At 42.0% G+C, this 22,361-nt stretch overlaps 1 protein-coding gene across 1 annotated transcript in view; it reads left to right on the top strand.

The window, feature by feature from the left end:
* Positions 1-1,548: 1,548 nt before the first annotated feature.
* CNTN5 (contactin 5) overlaps positions 1,549-22,361 on the top strand; it is a 294,289-nt gene continuing 273,476 nt past the window's right edge. Inside the window, exons 1-3 of the mRNA XM_068395332.1 lie at positions 1,549-1,591; positions 1,981-2,031; positions 10,636-10,860. Of these exons, the coding sequence (XP_068251433.1) occupies positions 1,549-1,591; positions 1,981-2,031; positions 10,636-10,860 (319 nt within the window). The remainder of the gene's footprint in view (positions 1,592-1,980; positions 2,032-10,635; positions 10,861-22,361) is intronic.

The following is a 22,361-nucleotide window of genomic DNA, read 5'->3' as shown; positions in this document are numbered from 1 at the left end:
AAGAGACCTCTGGGATCATCAAGTCCAAACATTGCCCTGACACCACCATGTCAACTAGACCATGGCACTAAGTGCCATGTCCAGTCTTTTCTTAAACACATCCAGAGATGGTGACTCCACCACCTCCCTGGGCAGCCCATTCCAATGTCTATTGACCCTTCTGAGAAGAAATGCTTCCTAATGTCCAACCTGAACCTCCCCTGGCGAAGCTTGAGGCTATGTCCTCTTGTCCTATCGCTAGTTGCCTGGGAGAAGAGGCTGACTCCCACTCCGCTACAACCTCCCTTCAGGTAGTTGTAGACTGCAATAAGGTCATCTCTGAGCCTCCTCTTCTCCAGGCTAAACAGCCCCAGCTCCCTCAGCCATTCCTCTTAGGTCATGCCCTCCAGACCCTTCACCAGCTTGGTCTCCCTCCTCTGGACTCACTCCAACACCTCAACATCTTTCTTGAAGTGTGGGGCCCAGAACTGGACACAGTATTCAAGGTGCGGCCTCACCAGTGCCGAGTACGGAGGGACGATCACTTCCCTAGGTTGATGAAGACCACTAGCATATTTTCCTTGAGAACTTCCAGCTTCTAAATCATCCCCCACTGCTGCTTTGGAAAGCAATTTATATCTCTTGATCTTCATTCCTCTGCAGAACAACTGGACATTTTGAGTAAAAAAGACACAAATTAAGCTTGACTGATTTATGATGAGAGGACTAAGACAGTGGACATCTGAACAAGTTGAAATGTTGACATCTCAGCTACTCACCTTACTTTCCTTTTAAAGTCTGTGGCAAAACGTAGCCTTTTACTGAGCATGTCGATCACATCATATGCCATGTTCCTTTTCCTCTTCGCTACCTGTGAAGTGAACCCAGCCTCACCAGCTCACAGGTAGACATCCAGATTTCAGATGTTTAAAATGAGGTTCCCATTGAAGGTTTCAGTCTTTTTGTTTGTTTTGGTTTGGTTTTGATGATTGTCTACATATGTTGTTGCATCGCCTGTTGTTCTGAGTAATCATTAGGTCATAATAGCGTCTTTGAAACAAAATTTCTGACACATAAACTAAAACACACACATTGGGAAGTGTGCAGAGGAGGATCAGATGCACTAGCCATTTCTTGAGAAAACCTGCTAGCTTCCACTTCTTACCTTATTTTGCTCTGGTTATTTTTTTTTGTTGTTACAGTTAATCTCATTTCATCAGGAAAACATAATTTACTGACATTTTGCTGTGTTTTAGTAGTAATCCTAGTTCTCATAAGGAGATGCCCTGGATGGACACCTTATCAACAGTTTCCTACTGTTCTTGTCTCTCTCAGATTATTGCAAAGCTATATGTCATTGAGCAGTCTAAAAGAAAACTGATGTGCATGCACAGAACAAGACAGAAAATATATTTCTCTTTAAAAACTTCAGGAGAAACAGTGATACAATCTAGTTTGCGTATCCATGTTTTCATAAGCTTAGAAGACTGAACACTTCCACTGAAACAATGTAATTAAAAGTTACAATGAAAAAAAAGGGTTAGCATTCTTAGTGACATTTGATTAAACATGCTAGCTAGCAAAAATATACAAATGAAGGTCACATTTGCAAGTATTATAAGATAGACCACATTTTAATTAGATTATTGAGAAATGTCAATGAGTTAGTAGCTGACCAGAAGACACTTAAAAAAAAAAAAAAAAGAATGAAGGAAAACAAAATACCACCCCAAGAGTCAGAATCCTTTACTCTCTGTAGATTTCAAACACTACAAAGATAGTTTTCAAAGATGTTTTGGGGATGAATTCTGTGAATTTGCCTTGTCATCTTCCTCTGTTTGAAGAAAGAATGAGTTTTGGTCAAATTACATAGTACCATTGTTGGAGCTATGTTGACACAGGTTATGCCTTTTGAAACTAATCTGTCAGATAAAATATAACAGGACAGTATTTGTGGTTTATATTTGTACCCATGGACTGTACCTAAGGAACGTGCATAAGCATGTGCCACCCTGTGGGAAAAGATCCCCTTTCTCTCAGTCAGCTTAGTTCTCCCACAGCACATGTGAAATGAAGTTGAATTTAACCTGACATAGGTATAACAAACTATGGGAGTAAACTTCTTTCAAATGATCTTGAAAGTCATATTTTTGCTTTTTTCTAAAAGAAGAAAAACTCTGTAATCAGTAGAAGACTGCTTCTCCATTACCTGTGACACTGTTTTTCCTGGTTGTGTTGAATCTGACCAAAGAAAGGCTAAATAGCAGCATGTGCTGGAAATAATAAAAGATGCATGAATAATTTAATGAGTTGACACAGATTCATTAAAAAGTTACCAAACTAATTCAACTCATAGTTTGCTGTTGGAAATCACAGTTAAGAAAATATGCACTTGGAATAAAAAAAATATAATTCATCTTAAAACTGTCATACGCTTGTTAAGATGACTATAAATATGGTAATCTTAGTGCAAAGAACTGGGAAGGCTAATCTAAGCCACTGATTTTATTGTGTCTGGTTTCTAGTTGCTTAGTATCTTTGCCATTTGAGCCTATATATTCCTTGTTTGTGTCTGCTTGCAGCTGAAAAACCTTTGGATATTTCATCCCAAATACTTAAGTTATTTCTAAGAATGAGGTTAGGGAAAATATAATTTCATTGTGAAGCTCAAGTGCAACAGAGTTTTGAGAGCTATCCATAGGTCTTTGATGGATTTTCTTAAGGATTTTAAGGGTAGACTGGTAAAGCTAAAAAAGACAGTAGAGAGTAACATTTACTCTCCAGCAGTTTAACTATATACTTAAATAATGGAAAATAAATTTATTCTCCCAAGTCTCAGAAGCCTAATCCAAACGAAATTAAAGGAATAATTTTATTGTAAATAGTACTCCAATAAAAATATATTCTAATTAAGCCACTGCAACTAGGCAGTTCAGAAGCCTAAATCTCTGGAGGTGAATGTTCAGATTAGGAAGTGGATTTTGTTTTCAGGTAAGTGTGATTTCTGCTCTAGTTGTCAATAATGATCACAGGCTACAGGCTTTCAGTAAACAAAACAAGAAATATTTGCTTGTGTATAATTTATTAACCATTTCCAGTTATGTCTTACAAGAGAAGCTTTACTCAGACACAGCATCCCCATGAGCATGATAGAGCAACCAGAGTCAGGGTGAAATTTCACATTGATCACTAATCCCAGCCAAACAAAACAATTATACAATGAAAGGTCAGAAACCAGCTTGTGTGATACTGCCATTACTGCAGGACCTTCTTGCCATGTAGAGTGACTTTTGTATCCTTTCCTTCTCTTTCTTACCATGGCACTTTATATTCATGCCATCTGAGATAATGTTGATTCTTTTGTTCTTTTAAACTCTGAACTTACAACTGCGGAACAAGTGTTCCCTATTCGATTAGATAACAAAGAATTTTAAAACATTTTTTTCTTGTTAAGTGGGAAAAGAATTACAGTCTTCTTGACTTGATGAGACAACACATAACAAGTTCATTTCACCAAGCTCCCTACACATACTACTTCAGCAAAAAGAGGTTGTCAAAACTATTTCAGTGTTGTTGAATCCTATTTACTGGAGTAGCTTATTGGGTTATGTATGCAAAGAAACAGGAGAGCTACAGCCTAAAAATGAGAAATATTACATTAACAAAAACTGCGCTTTGATTCGGACTTCTGCAGAAAGGGAAGCTGCATAGCTCTGGAGATTTCAGTATGGCTTCTGTTTACTTTTGTCTAGCAACGTGATTTGTTGGCAAAACAGGCAGCCCGGAGTCTTGCTATTGTGCTTTCTTCATTTTCCAGTCCTACTTACTGCTTAGCCCTCCACGTTTCTCTGGTTCCTGCACCTCCTCAAACTTCCTTCGCCCCCAGATGCATTCCTCTGCCTGGAAGCTGTTCCAGGCACTCACCCTAATGACGTAACATCTGATCTCAAACTAGTTGGGTCAGGAGTACATGTTAGCTCAAGCTTACTAGAAACTGTAGGATGCCTCATCTAATAAGTTGGCATGCCCTTCCAATTTAAAAAGAAGTAAAAAGAAAAATTATTTCATAGTATAATTTTGAAAGGATTAATGGTTATTTTGCCTTCCTGCGTGTGAATAATCTGCAATCTGGCCTGGGGTTAAATTAATTAAGTGTAACGGAGTATACAATTTTTGATGTGTTTGTTTATAACTCTACATATACCTACTATTTTTTGTTTCTCTTGTGTGCCCGGAAAGCAGGGAGGAAGGCTGCTTATTTGTCTTAACTTTTTTGCTGCATGATAGATCTGGCAGAACCTGGTAGAAGGATGTTCCTCTCCTGTGAGCAAGGTCATCCGAGAGACTTTTATGGAAGCAGGTGGAGATGGCAGAGAATCAGAGACACAGCAAGGAGGAGACCTAAATAGCAGACTTGCTCGAGGAGTAGGAGTCTGGCTGCATTTTATTCTCAGTGTGTTATTGAACTGAAAAATTTAATATTGAAAATAAAAGAAAGAATTATAAAATAATATGTTTATGTGGAAACATGCAGAGTTGTGCGCTTGCTCCACTCACCTTCCAAGCTGACAATACAGGGCAACAGTAACGTAGAAGCTATATAAAATTGTCTGAGAATCAGGATTATTAGTGTTAATATTTAATTTCTGATTGCTAATCTCCATTTCTTTGCAAAAGAAACAATATACAACTCAGACTCTCTAACTTGCACAGGAAGCCTTTCTGTCTACCCATCAAGGAAGACTGTTTCATAATTTTCCCAATGAAACAACATAAGAATAATTATTTTAATTTTCTCAAGCTGATATACTTCATAGCTGATATACTCAGGAACATCATCTAAGGAACTAACTTCTGTTGTCAACAAATGGACTACATAGTTTAAAAGGTTTTCAGACATTAGAGTTTTATTACTGATATAAGTATGTTATATCATAGAATCATAAAATCATAGAATCGTTTTTGTTGGAAAGGACCTTTAAGATCACCAAGTCCAGCCGTTAACCTGGCACTGCCAAGTCCACCACTAGACCCTGTCCCTAAACACCACATCTACACATCTACCACATTAAATACCTCCAGCGATGGTGACTCAACTAATTCCCTGGGCAGCCTGTTCCAATGTTTGATAACCCTTTTGGTGAAGAAATTTTTCCTGATATCCAATCTAAACCTCCTCTGGCACAACTTGAGGCCATTTCCTCTCATTCCATCACTTGTGACTTGGGAGAAGAGACTAATACCCGCCTCGCTACAACCTCCTTTCAGGCAGTTGTGGACAGCGATAAGGTCTCCCCTCAGCCTCCTTTTCTCATACAGTACATTTAACAGCCTAATAATACCATATTTCAGTCACACAAAGTATGTAGCATTTGCTGAAAAAGTACTGACATAGAGTTTTCCCAAATCCATGTTCTTTTCCATAGGGCAAATAGCATAGAGCTAAAATACCATGCTGAAAATAGAAAAGTGCCTGTATCTGCAGAAAGTACTCAAGGAACAGTACATTCATTATAGATGCGATTGCAATCATGTTTCCTTTGGAAATCTTATTAAGTTTTATTATGCTGTGTTGTAAAGTTTGGACCAAAGGCAGGTCTGCATTTTTTTTAAATTATAAAGTAAAATTCCTTCTCGTGTGTGTTTCTTCTATGTCTGTGTGCACACTGGAGGAATGTCTTCCCAAAAGCAATCACCACTGGTTCCACCTTTCTTTTTTTTAAAGCTGTAGAAATGGATCCTGTAGAACAGAATGTATAACTGTTTTAGAAGTATGTAGTAGTTTACTTATGTATAAAAATATACACAAGAATAGTTCTGTGACACCACACTTTTTAATTTAGCATTTTCTTTTTGCTTCCTTGTCCATCTCATATAGATTACAGAACATTTGTTCACCTTGGGTTAGAAGCAGAAGGGTATGTATGTGTTTAAAAGACAAAGACGTGTGGTGTCTTTTCAAAGCGAGAGTCATTTGCGTGGTGCGTTGCATCCTTGTTACCAGCTACAATCTGGCCACATCCCATCTCTATGTGAAAAAAACAGAACTGTGTCCCAGTCTGCGCATTTCCAGATTTCCTGCAGCATTTCCAGGGAGGGTATCAGCATCCTGGGGATATCAGAGGATCCAGGCTGTGAGAGTCTGAGGACCTCCACAGTGACCAATGCCCACTTACAGTACAACTAATCAACTATCCTGCTACCAGAACTGCTACATTCACCACTAAGCATTTCCATGCTCTGATGTAGACTGTGTTAGAGAGAGTTTGTCCCTTTCCTTTATGTCCATATTCCCCAGGGAACGTCTTCCTTCTCTTCTCACTAGGAAGATGTCCATTCTACATTAAGCATGGACATTTCTACCGCAGCTCATTTAGCTGAAATCATTTATATTTGTAAGGCCAAAAATATTTTTGTTCATAAGGTAAATTAGCATTTGGTGAGACAAAAATAAGTCAAAAATTTCTTCAAGAAACCTCAATGACCTTGAGATTCTGACCTCAGGGAAATCAGAAAGAAAATAAGTTATTCTAATGGGGATAGATTTTAATATGAAATTTTAAATATTTTTTCAATGTACACCTGGAATTGGAATGATTTTACTTTACTTTCCTTCTATGGAAAAATTTTATTCAGAAGAACTAAAATACATCAATATTGCAAAATGTTGAAGGAATGTATTGAAAGACAACTTATATTCCAGTGATAATGTTTCAAGACGTCCTATGAGATATATTTTCATACAACATTTTAATTTATCATGATGATGTTCTATTTCATCTCTCTTTGTGGGTCAGGAAAGATGGTATTATGTAAATTATAAACAAAACAGCATGATGCACATTGTAAAGTAGATAGTTTGTGAGACTAGGATGAAAAACAACTTAAAGCAGAGTTCTCCTTTCTGCCTTTCCCATCTTATTGCAAAACTTGTATTTAAATACAAATTTTAAATGAGCATCATCAAATAATCTATATATTTAGAGTTTGCAGGTAATTTTAAAAATACTCGCCAACCGCTTGTGCCAAATTACAGCTTCTTCTAAAAAGTGCATTTTTAACACCTGATCAGAGACATTAAATACTGCACTGAAATGACCTTTTCCTAAACCTGAAAGACTCTAAGCGTTCACTGTCACAAACTTCATAACGTGAAATGTGTATTTCTCCAATTTTAAACCTTTTGAAATATTAAATAATCCAAACTGTATTTATGCTTAGAATATTTCTCCAAAAGCTCTCCAGCAAGGCAATGACCCAATATTTTAAAGAGATTTTATTTCAGTTGAGTATGCTGCTATTCAAAGCTTCCGAATGCTCATAGTTTTCCATTGTTCATGTTATGCCACTGTGAAGAATGTCCAATTTATAAATATTTATCATCAGTGGAGATGAGAGAACAATGATCTTTTTTTCTGCCAGCCACTTCCACTGTCCCCCAAAAAATCATTTCCTTCGTAGTTCCTTGAGTGCCATTACACGGCACATGCAGGACAATCGGGGCATCTGGGCCAGCCAACATGGATTCATGAAAGGCAGGTCCTGCTCGACCAACCTGGTCTCCTTCTATGACCAAGTGACCCGCTTAGTAGATGAGGGCAGGGCTGTGGATGTAGTCTATCTAGACTTCAGTAAGGCATTCGACACTGTCTCCCACAGCATCCTCCTAGACAAACTGGCTGCCCGGGCTTGGATGGGTGGACTCTTCAATGGGTTAAAAACTGGCTGGACGGCCGAGCCCAGAGAGTGGTGGTGAACGGGGCAAAGTCCAACTGGCGACCGGTCACTAGCGGAGTTCCCCAGGGCTCAGTTCTGGGGCCGGTGCTGTTCAATATCTTTAGAGATGATCTAGACGTAGGGATTGAGTGTACCCTCAGTAAATTTGCAGATGACACCAAGCTGGGTGGCAGTGTCGATCTGCTGGAGGGTAGGAAGGCCCTACAGAGGGATTTGGACAGGTTAGATAGATGCGCCGAGACCAACGGCATGAGGTTCAACAAGAACAAGTGCCGGGTCTTACACTTTGGCCACAACAACCCCATGCAGCTCTACAGGCTGGGGGAAGAGTGGTTAGAAAGCGGCCCGGTGGAAAGAGACCTGGGGGTGCTGATCGACAGCCGGCTAAACATGAGCCAGCAGTGTGCCCAGGTGGCCAAGAAGGCCAATGGCATCCTGGCCTCTATTAGGAACAGTGTAGCCAGCCTGTCTAGGGAAGTGATCGTCCCTCTGTACGCGGCACTGGTGAGGCCGCACCTTGAGTACTGTGTCCAGTTCTGGGCCCCACACTTCAAGAAAGATGTTGAGGTGTTGGAGCAATTCCAGAGGAGGGCGACCAAGCTGGTGAAGGGTCTGGAGGGTCTGACCTACAAGGAACGGCTGAGGGAGCTGAGGTTGTTTAGCCTGGAGAAGAGGAGACTCCGAGGTGACCTTATTGCAGTCTACAACTACGTGAAGGGAGGTTGTAGTGAAGTGGGAGTTGGCCTCTTCTCCTGGGCAACTAGCGATAGGACAAGAGGACACAGCCTCAAGCTTTGCCAGGGGACGTTCAGGTTGGACATCAGGAAGAATTTCTTTTCAGAAAGGGTTATTAGACATTGGAATGGGCTGCCCAGGGAGGTGGTGGAGTCACCATCTCTGGATGTGTTTAAGAAAAGACTGGACATGGCACTTAGTGCCATGGTCTAGTTGACAGGGTGGTGTCAGGGCAACGGTTGGACTCGATGATCCCTGAGGTCTCTTCCAACCTGGTTGATTCTGTGATTCTGTGTGATTCTGTAGGTACCTGATACGCAGCCTGACTCCCTTTACTCACCTATATCAATGTATTTTTAAAGATTCTTCACATCTCCTTAAGACTGTTGTACATTAAGGACTATTGATTTCAATAGTTCTGCTTCCTCTGTTCCTTTGACACAGTCTTCCACAGCATTTTCCTGGAGAAACTGACTGCTCATGGCTTGGATGGGCGTACGCTTTGCTAGGTGAAAAACTGTCTACGGGCCCAAAGAGTTGTTGTGAATGGAGTTAAATCCATCTGGCAGCCGGTCACAAGTGCTGTTCCCCAGGGCTCAGTATTGGGGCCAGTTCTATTCAACATCTTTATCAATGATCTGGACAAAGGGATCGAGTGCACCCTCAGTAAGTTCACAGTCGACACCAAGCTGGGAGGGAGTGTTGATCTGCTGGAGGGTAGAAAGTGTCTGCAGAGGGATCTGGACAGGCTGGATTGATGGGCCGAGGCCAACTGTATGAGGTTCAACAAGGCTAAGTGTCGGGTCATGCACTTGGGGCACAACAACCCCACGCAATGCTATGGGCTTGGGGAAGAGTGGCTAGGAAGATGCCTGGTGGAAAAGGACCTGGGGGTGTTGATCGATGGCCAGCTGAATATGAGCCAGCAGTGTGCCAAGGTGGCCAAGAAGGCAAACAGCATCCTGGCTTGTATCAGAAACAGTGTGGCCAGCAGAACTAGGGAAGTGATCGTCCCCCTGTACTTGGCACTGGTGAGGCCGCACCTCAAATACTGTGTTCAGGTTTGGGTCCATTACTGCGAGAAAGATGTTGAGGTTCTGGAGAGAGTCCAAAGAAGGGCAACAAAGCTGGTGAAGGGTCTGGAGAACAAGTCTTATGAGGAGCAGCTGAAGGAACTGGGGTTGTTTATCCTGGAGAAAATGAGGCTGAGGAGAGACCTTATTGCTGTCTACAAGTACCTGAAAGGAGGTTGTAGCGAGGTGGGGTGTAGTCTCTTCTCCCAGGTAACAAATGATAGGATGAGAGGAAATGGCCTCAGGTTGTACCAGGGGAGGCTTAGATTCCTTAGATTAGGAAAAATTTCTTCACCAAAAGGGTTATCAAGCAGTGGCACAGGCTGCCCAGGGAAGTGGTAGAATCACCATCCCTGGAGGTATTTAAAAGACGAGTAGATGTGGTGCTTAGGGATAGTGTTTAGTGGTGGACTTGTTAGTGTTAGTTTAATGGTTGGGCTTGATGATGTTAAGGTACTTTCCAAGCAAAATGATTCTATGATTCTATGATTCTGTTTCTCTTATATTTGGCATTATACAGGGATCAAAATCTTGGGCACTAGTCTTTCTCTGTAGACATTGAAATTTGAAGTACAGGCAGGAAAAGAAGAAAAGGGAAGTTACAGAGACAGAAAAGGAGGTGACTTGATATGTGCATGTTTTTGGGAGAGATATTTTTGCACACATATATGGGCTTTTGGGCTTTTTAGCTGGCTCATTTGATTTGCAGACTAGTGTTGAAATGAAGAACATATTTAGTTTCAGCCAGTGTTTCTTCACTACGTATACAAAGTAATGTAAGGGTGTTAAGGAAAGATGGTGTCTTGGCAGACACTTTTCTACAAGTGACTTGGGGTCATATAAATAGAATTTAAAATATTGAAAACTCATATTACTGTAAGAATTTTAATAACCACCTGATTTTCATATTGTGTTGAAACTGCAGAGGCATTTTCTTAGAGCTCTATACTGCTACGCAGTTCTGTCTAGAAGCTGAGTCCCTTGCGGAGTCCGAGGTGCCTCTGAGACTCCATTTACAGATAAAACTTTTCTACTTTTCCACTGCATAACTAAATATTGTTTTGAAAAGTGACAGATTTCATCTTTATTCAATGTTCATTTCTTGGGTTTTTTTCAGAATATTCAGAAGCTGTTCCTGGTCTCCCCACTTCATATGCTGCTATCCTAAGAATCAAATCTGCTAGTTCATCTTTAGCCTCGTTTAATTCAAAGAACAGACCACGATTAAGCAGTCCTTCATTAGGAAGTGTATCGTCACCAGGCTGGAGAGGAGCTGCACAACAGTATCACTCCCCAACAAACCTCTACCACTTTTCAGATGCCTTCAAACATGATGGTAAGCCTAGTTTCCCTCTTTGAAACTTTGTAATGTTTTTGAAAAGAAATACATTTTTATCACCTTACTTCAGTATTTCTCAGATATAATTTTGAAGTTTTTGAACATCACAAAGTAGAAACAAGCTTCTTTCCCTTTAGATACTTCAGATTAGCCTTAAAGTCACCAGTTAAAATATTACTTCTTAAAGATTCCTATGCAGAATAATTTTATATAGTTTTTGCTACATGAAAAGAGCAAATTAGTGGTTTGAAATTCCGTTACAGCATAAATTCATCTACTCAACTAATATCTGTTTATTTGAAAAGCAAAGTAGTAAAATATCAGTCCCTCTTTTATATATATTTTTTTCTCTTTGCAATTTTTCCAATTTAACCATGAATGATAGCAATGTAAATTAAACATGAATAGTAAATCTTATAAAAATCTTTTTCTCTAAATTATCATATCACGGAATCATAGAATCACATAATGGTTTGGGTTGGAAGGGACCTTAAAGATCAGCTAGTTCCGCCCCCTCTACGATGGGCAGGGATATCTTCAACTAGACCAGGTTGCTCAAAGCCCCACCCAACCTGACCTTGAACACTTCCAGGGAGGGAACATCTACAACTTCTCTGGGCAACTTCTTACAGCGTCTCTCCACCCTCACAGTAAAGAATTTCTTCCTAATATCTCATTTAATCTACCATCTTTTGGTTTAAAACCATTACCTCTCATCCTATCACTCCATGCCCTTGTAAAAAGTCCCTCTCCAGCTTTCCTGTAGGCCTCCTTCTGGAAGGCTGCTAGAAGGTCTCCCCGGAGCCTTCTCTTCTCCAGGCTGAAGAGCCCCAACTCTCTCAGCCTGTCTTCATAGGAGAGGTGCTCCAGCCCTCTGATCACAGTCGTGGCCCTCCTCTGGACTTGTTCCAACAGCTCCATGTCCTTCTTATGTTAGGGGCCCCAGAGCTGGACGCAGTACTCCAGTGGGGTCTCACAAAAGCGGAGTAGACGGGGAGAATCACCTCTCTTGCCTGTTGGCCATGTTTCTTTTGATGCAGCCCAGGATACGGTTGGCCTTCTGGGCTGCAAGCACGCATTGCCGGCTCATCACCCCCAAGTCCTCCCCAGGGCTTCTCTCAACCCATTCTCCGCCTAGCCTTTACTTGTGCTTTACTTTGCCCCGACCCACATGCAGGACCTTGCACTTGGCTTTATTGAACTTCATGTGGTTCACTCAGGCCCAGCTCTCAAGCCTGTCAAGGTCCCTCTGGATGGCATCCCTTCCCTCCAGCATGTCAACTTCACCACGCAGCTTGGTGTCATTGGCGAACTTGCTGAGGGCGCACTCAATCCCACTGTCCATGTCGCCGACAAAGACGTTAAACACAACCAGTTCCAATACCGACCCCTGAGGAATGCCACTCCTCACTGGTGTCCACTTGGACATCGAGCCATTGACCGTAACCCTTTGAGTGCGACCATCCAGCCAATTCCTTATCCACTGAATGGTCCATCCATCAAGTCCACGTCTCTCCAATTTAAAGATAAGGCTGTCATGCGGGACAGTGTCAAATGCTTTGTACAAGTCCAGGTGGATGACATCAGTTGCTCTTGCCCTGTCTACCAGTGCTGTAACCCCGTCGTAGAAGGCCACCAATTTGTCAGGTATGGTTTCCCTTAGTGAAGCCATGTTGGCTGTCACCAATCACCTCCTTGTTTTCCATGTGCCTTAGCATAGTTTCCAGAAGGATCTGCTCCATGATCTTGGCGGGCACAGAGGTGAGACTGACTGGCCTGTAGTTCTTTTTTTTTCCCCTTCTTGAAAATGGGGGTTGTGTTTCCCTTTTTCCAGTCAGTGGGGACTTCACCAAACTGCCACAACTTCTCAAAAATGATGGATAGCGGCTTAGCAACTTCATCCGCCATTTCCCTCAGGACCCATGGTTGCACCTCATCAGGTCCCATGGACTTGTGCACCTTCAGGTTCCTTAGATGGTCTCGAACCTGATCTTCTCCTACAGTGGGCGGTTACTTCATTCTCTCAGTCCCTGTCTTTTCACCTTCTGCAACTTGGGCGGTGTGGCTTGAGAACTTGCTCATAAAGACTGAGGCAAAAAAGTTTTTGAGTACCTCAGTCTTCTCCATTTCCCGGGTAACCAGGTCTCCCGTTTGCTTCCATAGAGGGCCCACATTTTCCCTAGTCTTTCTTTTATCACTGACATACCTATAGAAGCATTTCTTGTTGTCCTTGACAACCCTGGCCAGATTTAATTCTATCAGGGCTTTAGCTTTCCTAACCTGCTCCCTGGCTGCTTGGACAATTTCCCTGTATTCCTCCCAGGCTCCCTCACCTTGCTTCCACCCTCTGTAGGCTTCCTTTTTGTGTCTGACTTTGTCTGGGAGCTCGTTGTTCATCCATGCAAGCCTCCTGGCATTTTTGCCTGACTTCCTCTTTGTTGCGATGCATCGGTCCTGAGCTTGGAGGAGGTGGTCCTTGAATATTTACATTTTTTTGGGGGCCCTTTCTCTCTCCAGAGCTTTATCCCAAGGGACTCTCCCAAGCAGGTCTCTGAAGAGGCCAAACTCTGCTCTTCTGAAGTCCAGGGTGCTGAGCTGGCTGCATGCCCTCCTCGCTGCCCTAAGGATCTTGAACTCCACCATTTTGTAGTCACTGCAGCCAGTGCTGCCCTTGAGCTTCACGTCCCCCACCAGCCCCTCCTTGTTGGTGAGAACAAGGTCCAGCATGGCACATCTCCTCATTGGCTCCTCTGTCACCTCGAGAAGGAAGTTATCATCCACACATTCCAGTGATCACCTGGATTGCTTGTGCCCTGCTGTGTTGTCTCTCCAGGAGATATCAGGGTGGTTGAAGTCCCCCATGAGGACTAGAGCCTGTGAACATGAGGCTACACCTCTCTGTCTGTAGAGGGCCTCATCTGCTCTGTCTCCCTCATCAGGTGGCCTGTCGAAGACACCTGCTATAATGTCTTCAGTCCCTGCCCTCCTTTTAATCCTGACACATAAACTCTCGATTGGCTCCTCCTCCAACCCCAGGCAGTGCTCCATGCATTCCAGCTGGTCATCGACATAGAGGGCAACACCCCCTCTTCATCTCCTCTCCCTGTTTTTCCTAAAGAGCCTGTATCCTTCCATTCCAATACCACAGTCATAGGAGCTGCCCCACCACATCTCCATAATGCCAATAAGATAATAGCCTTGCAGGCATGCGCACGTCTCTAGCTCCTCTTGTTTATTCCCCATGCTCTGTGTGTTTGCATAGAGGCATTTCAGTTGGACCCCCGATGAAGCTGACTGACTGGCAGAGATTCCTTTCCACTGCTCTTCCTGCACTCTCCTGCTGACCCGAAATCTTTCTCCAGGCTCTAGGCATCTATTGCTGGCCCTGGCATCAAACTGGCAGGATTGGGATGGACTGAGGTTCCTCTCCCCCGGCAACTTTAGTTTAAAGCCCTCTGCCCTGGCTTGGCACGCCTGTGACCGAAGATGGTCTTCTCCTTCTCTGTCAGATGGACCCCATCAGCTGTCAGTAGACCAGATTTCTCAAAGCGAGTCCCATGGTCTAAGTAGCTGAACCCCTGGTTGTGGCACAAGTTCTGTAGCCATCTGCTGATTTCCCGATTCGACTGTACCTTTCAAACCCCTTCCCTTTGACTGGAAGGACTGATGAAAAGACCGTTCCTTGTTGTATCACTGGTGCCCATGTGAAACAGCATCAGTGGGTAATAACCAGTGGGCTGCACTGATTACATACTCTGTCAAATTTATATATAGTCAACTCTGTCATGCATGCACACAGGCATGCATGGACAGACACACCAGTGTGTTATGGTGTCATTTACATTTAAATGCAATAATTCGTAGTAACACAGAATCACAGAATCAATCAGGTTGGAGGAGACCTCAGGGATCATCAAGTCCAAACATTGCCCTGACACCACCATGTCAACTAGACCGTGGCACTAAGTGACATGTCCAGTCTTTTCTTAAACACATCCAGAGATGGTGACTCCACCACCTCCCTGGGCAGCCCATTCCAATGTCTAATAACCCTTTCTGAAAAGAAATTCTTCCTGATGTCCAACCTGAACCTCCCCTGGCAAAGCTTGAGGCTGTGTCCTCTTGTCCTATCGCTAGTTGCCTGGGAGAAGAGGCTGACTCCCACTCCGCTACAACCTCCCTTCAGGTAGTTGTAGACTGCAATAAGGTCACCTCTGAGCCTCCTCTTCTCCAGGCTAAACAACCCCAGCTCCCTCAGCCATTCCTTGTAGGTCAGACCCTCCAGACCCTTCACCAGCTTGGTCGCCCTCCTCTGGACTCGCTCCAACACCTCAACATCTTTCTTGAAGTGCGGGGCCCAGAACTGAACACAGTATTCAAGGTGCGGCCTCACCAGTGCCGAGTACAGAGGGACGATCACTTCCGTAGACCGGCTGGCTACACTATTCCTAATAGAGGCCAGGACGCCATTGGCCTTCTTGGCCACCTGGGCACACTGCTGGCTCATGTTTAGTCGGCTGTCGATCAGCACCCCCAGGTCTCTTTCCACCGGGCCGCTTTCTAACCACTCTTCCCCCAGCCTGTAGAGCTGCATGGGGTTGTTGTGGCTGAAGTGTAAGACCCGGCACTTGTTCTTGTTGAACCTCATGCCGTTGGTCTCGGCACATCTATCTAACCTGTCCAGATCCCTCTGTAGGGCCTTCCTACCCTCCAGCAGATCGACACTCCCACCCAGCTTGGTGTCATCTGCAAATTTGCTGAGGGTGCACTCAATCCCTACGTCTAGATCATCTCTAAAGATATTGAACAGCACCGGCCCCAGAACTGAGCCCTGGGGAACACCGCTAGTGACCGGCCGCTAGTTGGACTTTGCCCCGTTCACCACCACTCTCTGGGCTCTGCCATCAAGCCAGTTTTTAACCCATTGAAGAGTCCACCCATCCAAGATTCAGGCAGCCAGTTTGTCTAGGAGGATGCTGTGGGAGACAGTGTCGAATGCCTTACTGAAGTCTAGATAGACTACATCCACAGCCCTGCCCTCATCTACTAAGCGGGTCACTTAGTCATAGAAGGAGACCAGGTTGGTCAAGCAGGACCTGCCTTTCATGAATCCATGTTGGCTGGCCCCGATGCCCCGATTGTCCTGCGTGTGCCATGTAATGGCACTCAGGATGATCTGTTCCATCACCTTGCCTGGCACCGACGTCAGGCTGACAGGCCTATAGTTCCCTGGATCATCCTTCCGACCCTTCTTGTAGATGGGTGTTACGTTTGCTAATTTCCAGTCAGCTGGAACTTCTCCAGTTAACCAGGACTGCCGGTAGATAATCGAGAGTGGTTTGGCAAGTTCATTTGCCAGTTCCTTCATTAGTCTGGGGTGAATCCCATCTGGGCCCATAGCCTTGTGGGTGTCCAACTGGCACAGCAGGTCACTAACCGTCTCCTCCTGGATTACGGGGGGTTCACACAGCTCCCTGTCCTTAACTTCAGGCTCTGGAGGCTGAGTCTCCTGAGGACAACCGGTCTTGACATTAAAGACCGAGGCAAAGAAGGCATTGAGCACCTCTGCCTTTTCCTCATCCCCTGACACTACACTACCCTCCTCATTCAGCAAGTAGTGGAGGCTCTCCTTGACTCTCCTTTTGCTGTTGATGTATTTGTAGAAACTTTTTTTGTTATCTTTGACCATAGCAGCCAAATCAAGCTCTAATTGAGCTTTGGCCCTTCTAATCTTTTCTCTGGCCACGTCCCTATAGACCTCCCAAGTTACCCGACCCTTCTTCCAGAGCAAATAGTCTCTCTTTTTTTTCCTTAAGTTCTAGTCTAAGTTCTCTGTTTAACCAAGCCAGTCTTTTTCCCCGATGGCTTTTCTTCCTACACACCAGGACAGCCTGCTCCTGAATATTTAGCAATTCCTTTTTAAAGCTTGTCTAGCCTTCCTGGACTCCTTTGCCCTTCAGGACTGATTGCCAAGGGACTCTCTCCACCAGCCTCTTAAACAAGCTAAAGTCTGCCCGCCGGAAATCTAAGGCAGAAGTTCTGCTCTTGCCCCTCCTTATTTTCTCCACTATTGAAAACTCTAACATTTCATGATCACTATTCCCAAGATGGCCACTGACTCTCACATCTCCCACTAGTCCTTCTCTGATCACAAACAACAGGTCAAGCAGGGCCCCTCCTCTAGTGGACTCATTTACCATTTGCAAGAAGAAGTTCTGCACATTCTCCACACATTCTAGGAACCTCCTAGATTGCTTCCTCTCTGCCATGTTGTATTTCCAGCAGACATGTGCCAAGTTGAAGTCACCCACGAGTACAAGGGCTGGCGACCACACGGCTTCTGACAGCTGCTTGTAAAACGCCTTGTCCGTCTGCTCATCCTAGTTGGGTGGTCTATAACTGACTCCCACTGTAATGTCCGCCCTGCCAACCTTCCCCCTGATCTTTACCCATAAACATTCAACCTTGTCATCCTCATCATCTTCCTCAATTTCGACTCAATCCAAGCACTCCCTAACATACAACGCTACCCCACCACCTCTCCTGCTTCGCCTGTCCCTCTTAAAGAGCTTATACCCACCCATAGCAGCACTCCAATACAGCAGCACAGGAGCACAACAATACACATTTTCTCATATGTGGTTACATTTAAAGAAGTCACATTTCTGATACTGTTTCTTTAGTGATAACGCTTATCTGAATTACGTTCAAAGAAAGGTAGAAAGAAAAACAGAAAGAAAAGGAGGAAGGAAGGAGAGGGAGGGAGGAAGAGGTTAGGGTATTTAAACGTAATAGTCTAAGGAAGTAACAGAGGAAAGAACCATGATTAATACCTTGTAGTTCAACAACATTCATGCAGCATAATGGCTATGATTACAGAATTACTGCTGCTCTCAGGAAAGTCTTTTTTTTTCTCCCTGGAAAGTACATTGCATGTGTTTAAAGCTAATGGTGTATGCATGTGTTTCGGGGAACAGAAATGGCTTATATACAAGCATAAATATCTTCCCTGAATTAAGGTTGATCTAGAACACAAACAATTTGAATCATGCAAGCAGATAAATTCTGTTTGATAGTATTTCTGGATCTGGGCAGATTTCTATATTTGTCTTTCCTCTGCAATATTATTTGTAAGCTGTGACTAGACTAAAATCAGTTCTTGTCCATGCACCAGACACTGATAACTCCTCCCAGGCAACCTGATATATGCAGGTGAAAATCAAAGTTCAGGATTAGAATCAGAGTGTAATATCCCGATCTTCAACAGTATGAATGTCCAGAGACTGAAGGAGAAGAAATTGGTAGCTGCAAGGTAAAAGAATACAAGCTTTACGAATAATATAGTACAAGCTGGAACTATAAAGAACCTCCCTGATTGACCTTGATTTTTCCATTGTGTTTTCTTGGGAGAAAAAACAGCTGGCAAAAAGTCAGCTTACCGTGTTTAAATTTGATGTGAAGTTTGACTGTTATGCTTAAATATTTACTTTGAGAGAGCTTACTTTTGAGAGGGCTGAGAAAATTTTGTGCCCATCTCATTCTAAGAAAATGAGATATGGGACAGGGATCCCCAGGGTAAACATTTCACCACCTAAATCCTTGGCATTTCCAGGAGGTATGCTGAGATCATACCTGATACAGGTCAGCAGTCATGAGTCTTCTCAAAACATTGGGGCCACATTCCAACTCTGCAGTTAAGCTTCTTCTATTTTGCAACTGGAAGTGAAGAACCACTGACTGGAGACAAAATTTTAAAAGGGCCATAAGTCATAAGCCCCAATGAACAGAGCACTTGACTCAGAAGAGAGGGACTTCAACTGTTTCTTCCAAGGACTGCATCAAACAGTCCTAGCAGAATTACTCCACCACTTAACAGGTCTTCGTACATCCAGCTGTGTAGACAGTTGCAGAAACAGGTAAATCTGAGGCACCTGAGCAATATTTTAAAAGCCCTTGATTATCTGAAGCACCTGCATGGCACAAGCACAAGTATGAAACAGGACTTGGAAAAGACCGGCATACTTCTAGTGTGGCAGGATTGAGGACTTTGTGGCAGGAGACCAGGTAGGATAATCTGCATCATCCAAGAGGGCAAGAACACATCTGCTATGGGAGTTGAATGCAACTTATTTTCTAAACCTTTCTCAGTTCTGTTAATAACTTCGTGTTTGAGGTAATATCTTTGATATTTAGAAACCAGAAATAAGTTTAGTATCTCAATCATCTGGCATTCCGCTTACTTAAATTAGTAAATTTCTTGATTTTGATTTGGCCTCGAGGCTTTTTTTTCGGTTTTTAGAACTCTTGAAGGAAAGATATTTTAGTTATCTTCCTTCAACTGGTATGTGAAAAGTGATAGTTAAGCGATTGTGTTTATTAGACAGGGCCTCCTAAATGAGGAAATGATACGGCACCCTGTGCTCATATGTGTTCACGAGTGACTGCTGCTACAAGTGAGAGGACATTAATAAGAGGGGAGGAAACATATTTTATGTTATTACGATTGAGAACTTGCATAATTCAAACATCTAATATATGTCATACACGCAGGAGCCAAGTTTGCCATAAGAAAAAAACAAAATACTTTTATTAGCTGCCTAAGTATACAGGTTCTCAAGAGACTTCTTAATTCATTTCCCAGAAGACAGGCTCAGAGGCCTGACATGGCTTCTAATAAAGATCCTCTTATACTGACTTCATGCCATTTAATTTTCATTCTCAATTCAACATGTGTTTCCTGATATCTCAAATTAAAAGAACTATGCTGTAGCTCACTGCTGAATTTAAACTATATGGAATTACTTAGCGTAAACATGCAGTTGAGGTAGTACAGTCCTTCTCTTCAAGCTATGTACCAATGTGTAAAGTCATGACTAAAGAATGTGCATGGAAAGTGTGAATTATTCATTAAATACTCTTGAAGAATCATAAAACTGCAAACTCTTATACTTTCTCACTGTTCCAAAAACTTTTGGAAATGCTGCAGTAAAGATAATTGAACTTAACCTTGAATAAAGACTCTCTTTATCCGTCCATCTTTGGTTTGATATCTTTTAGAAGAAGATAAAGAACAGGGTCCAGTTCACAACTGAAAGTGTTGAATCAATGAACCTCAAGATGTGCAAGATCCGAATCTAATTTTTGTTGAATGAGAATTCCTGATTCCATACCATCTGCTAGATTCAGCATTTACCAGTCTGAATTAAAGACATAAACTACTAAAAATTTTTTCATTGCTAAAAAATATTGAGCAATATTGATTATTGTGGCATGCAGTTTACGTAGTACAAACTGAGTTTAGAACAGATATGTTTGTTTCAGGCCACGGAGCAGAGAAAATATTTTCAAGCAACAGGAAAAACTTGTCCTATCTTGCCTGATAAGCAAATAAACATATCTGCTTCAGAAAAGATAAATCTGAAAATATGAGAAAATAAATTTGTCTCCTTTGCAGTGTAAACTCAATCATGCATGCACTTTACATTGTTCCAGCATGCAGCATACTAGAATCAATGTACATACCTCGGGGCATGTGTATCTGCCTGAACTTAATTGTCAAAAGGAAAGTCTCCTCAAAGTCTCTTGACTTGTAAGTTAACTGAAACATAGTTTTAAGATGAAATGTATTTTATGAATGCATGTGTGTATAAATATACATATATATATCTGTGGCTGCTTCTATATATGCAAAAAAATTACTGTAAATTGCAGCCACCTTTGTTAATGTTAAAATCCGTTAAACACATTTAATCATTGGAACATATTTTGCTGTGATGAATTAGTGGCCTTTTTCTTTTTCATTATATTAAAGGAAATTTTATATTTTGATGGATTATAGGGATATTAAAATGGATAGTCATTCTTATTTCTCAGGTATTAAGTGAAAGGTTATATTATAGAACCTACTTGTAAAATCAATATTAGCACTGAAGTTAATATATTTTTTCAGAGTTTAAGCTGAAAAAGAGGGTTTCTAGCTTTTAGTTGAAGAAAGCAATATGTTTTCTTTGAAAGCAGAGTTATTGTTTATACATCTAAAATATTTTATGAATGTACTGAACAGGTAAAACTGTTTCCATGGTAACAAAGGTTAATCAGAAGATCCTTTAGAGTCATCACCTCAAGTGCATGCAACAAGCACAAACTGAAAACAAACCAGGAAAGAAAGAAATTCAAAAGGGAGTTTGATAATGAGTAGCACTAAAACCTGATCCACCTTTACCAAGAAGTGTCTTTCACTTTGTAGGACCAATTTGAAACATTTGTTTTAGTTTAATAAATTCTAATTATATGCACATTTCAACAACATATATAGCCTTATCAGTAACTCCTGCAACTTTCTTAATGTATCCTGAACATATTAATACCCAGGACTGACCGATCATTGGTATATGGTTTGGTCCAAGATGTCTCAAGTAGGTACTTTTCTGGGTAGGGTCTGTATGCAGAGTCCAATGTGTATTTTAGGATGGAAGATCTGTTAGTGACCCCTCCTTTTAGGCTGCTTTAGAAGTTCTAGAATTTTACAGTATATTGTAGCTTTTCTTTAGACAATTCTTCAATCTCTACATGGATTCAACAGGCCTTTGAAAAATGGGTTTAAAAAAAAAAGCAGAGAGAGAAGATAACATTGTTTTCCTGGTCCTGTAAAAACTTGTGGTTTTTAAATTTTGCTGAGTTACTCTGTTTTCAAAAGATAATTGCTATCACCATTTTTCCAACTGCCATTTGGACAAATTTTGTCAGTGAGTCAGAATAACTGCTGAAAACAAATGATTTGTCTGAAGATCTCTTTAGTCCACCTTCAGAGGGATTTGTAAAGCCATCCACCAGTATCACCTGCAGTAAAAAAGTGCTCCTAAAGGGACATGAGCAGATGAAATGGAGATGACCTGGAGGAATACCTCCTTTCTCCATATTCACATGCTGCCTGAGTGTATCTCCTCATATATCTTGTCTGCTGGGTGAAAAATACCAGAGTGAAAAGAGCTGTGTTTCCTCCCACCAGTACCTCAGACTGAGAAGATGTCACCAAGAAGACTGTTTATGCCAGTCATATAGCTTGAATGGTACTGTAACATTGCAGACAGTTGTCAAACTGCACTAATGATATTTGATGTGTGTAGTGTAGTGTAGAATTTACTACACTTTCTCCTTCTGCAGACAATTATATTTTAAAAATATTCTTTAAGAAAACACTTAAAAGAACATTGTTTCTTTTATTCTTTAAAAGTACAGTACACAGAATTATCAGATGTTAAAAATAATATTGCCAATGCAGCTTTAGTGCAGGTCATTGAATATGGTCATATTTCCTTCCTGAACACCTCCATCTTCCCAGGGTTCCAGGGATTCATTCTTTTTCATGGTGTATTTATTGACCTGGAATTGTATCAAGGATGGTGACAAGAAAGCTGACTGTTGAGGAATGGCACTATTTCAATTATTAGAGAATTGAAAGTACAGGAAACTTTATTCTCATCTGCAGTTTGTTCTCA

The sequence above is a fragment of the Nyctibius grandis genome, chromosome 2 (genome assembly GCF_013368605.1).
Source record: "Nyctibius grandis isolate bNycGra1 chromosome 2, bNycGra1.pri, whole genome shotgun sequence".
Lineage (NCBI taxonomy): Eukaryota > Metazoa > Chordata > Aves > Nyctibiiformes > Nyctibiidae > Nyctibius > Nyctibius grandis.
Note: the sequence above shows the minus strand (reverse complement) of the source record. Positions and strands in the feature narration are given on the sequence as shown.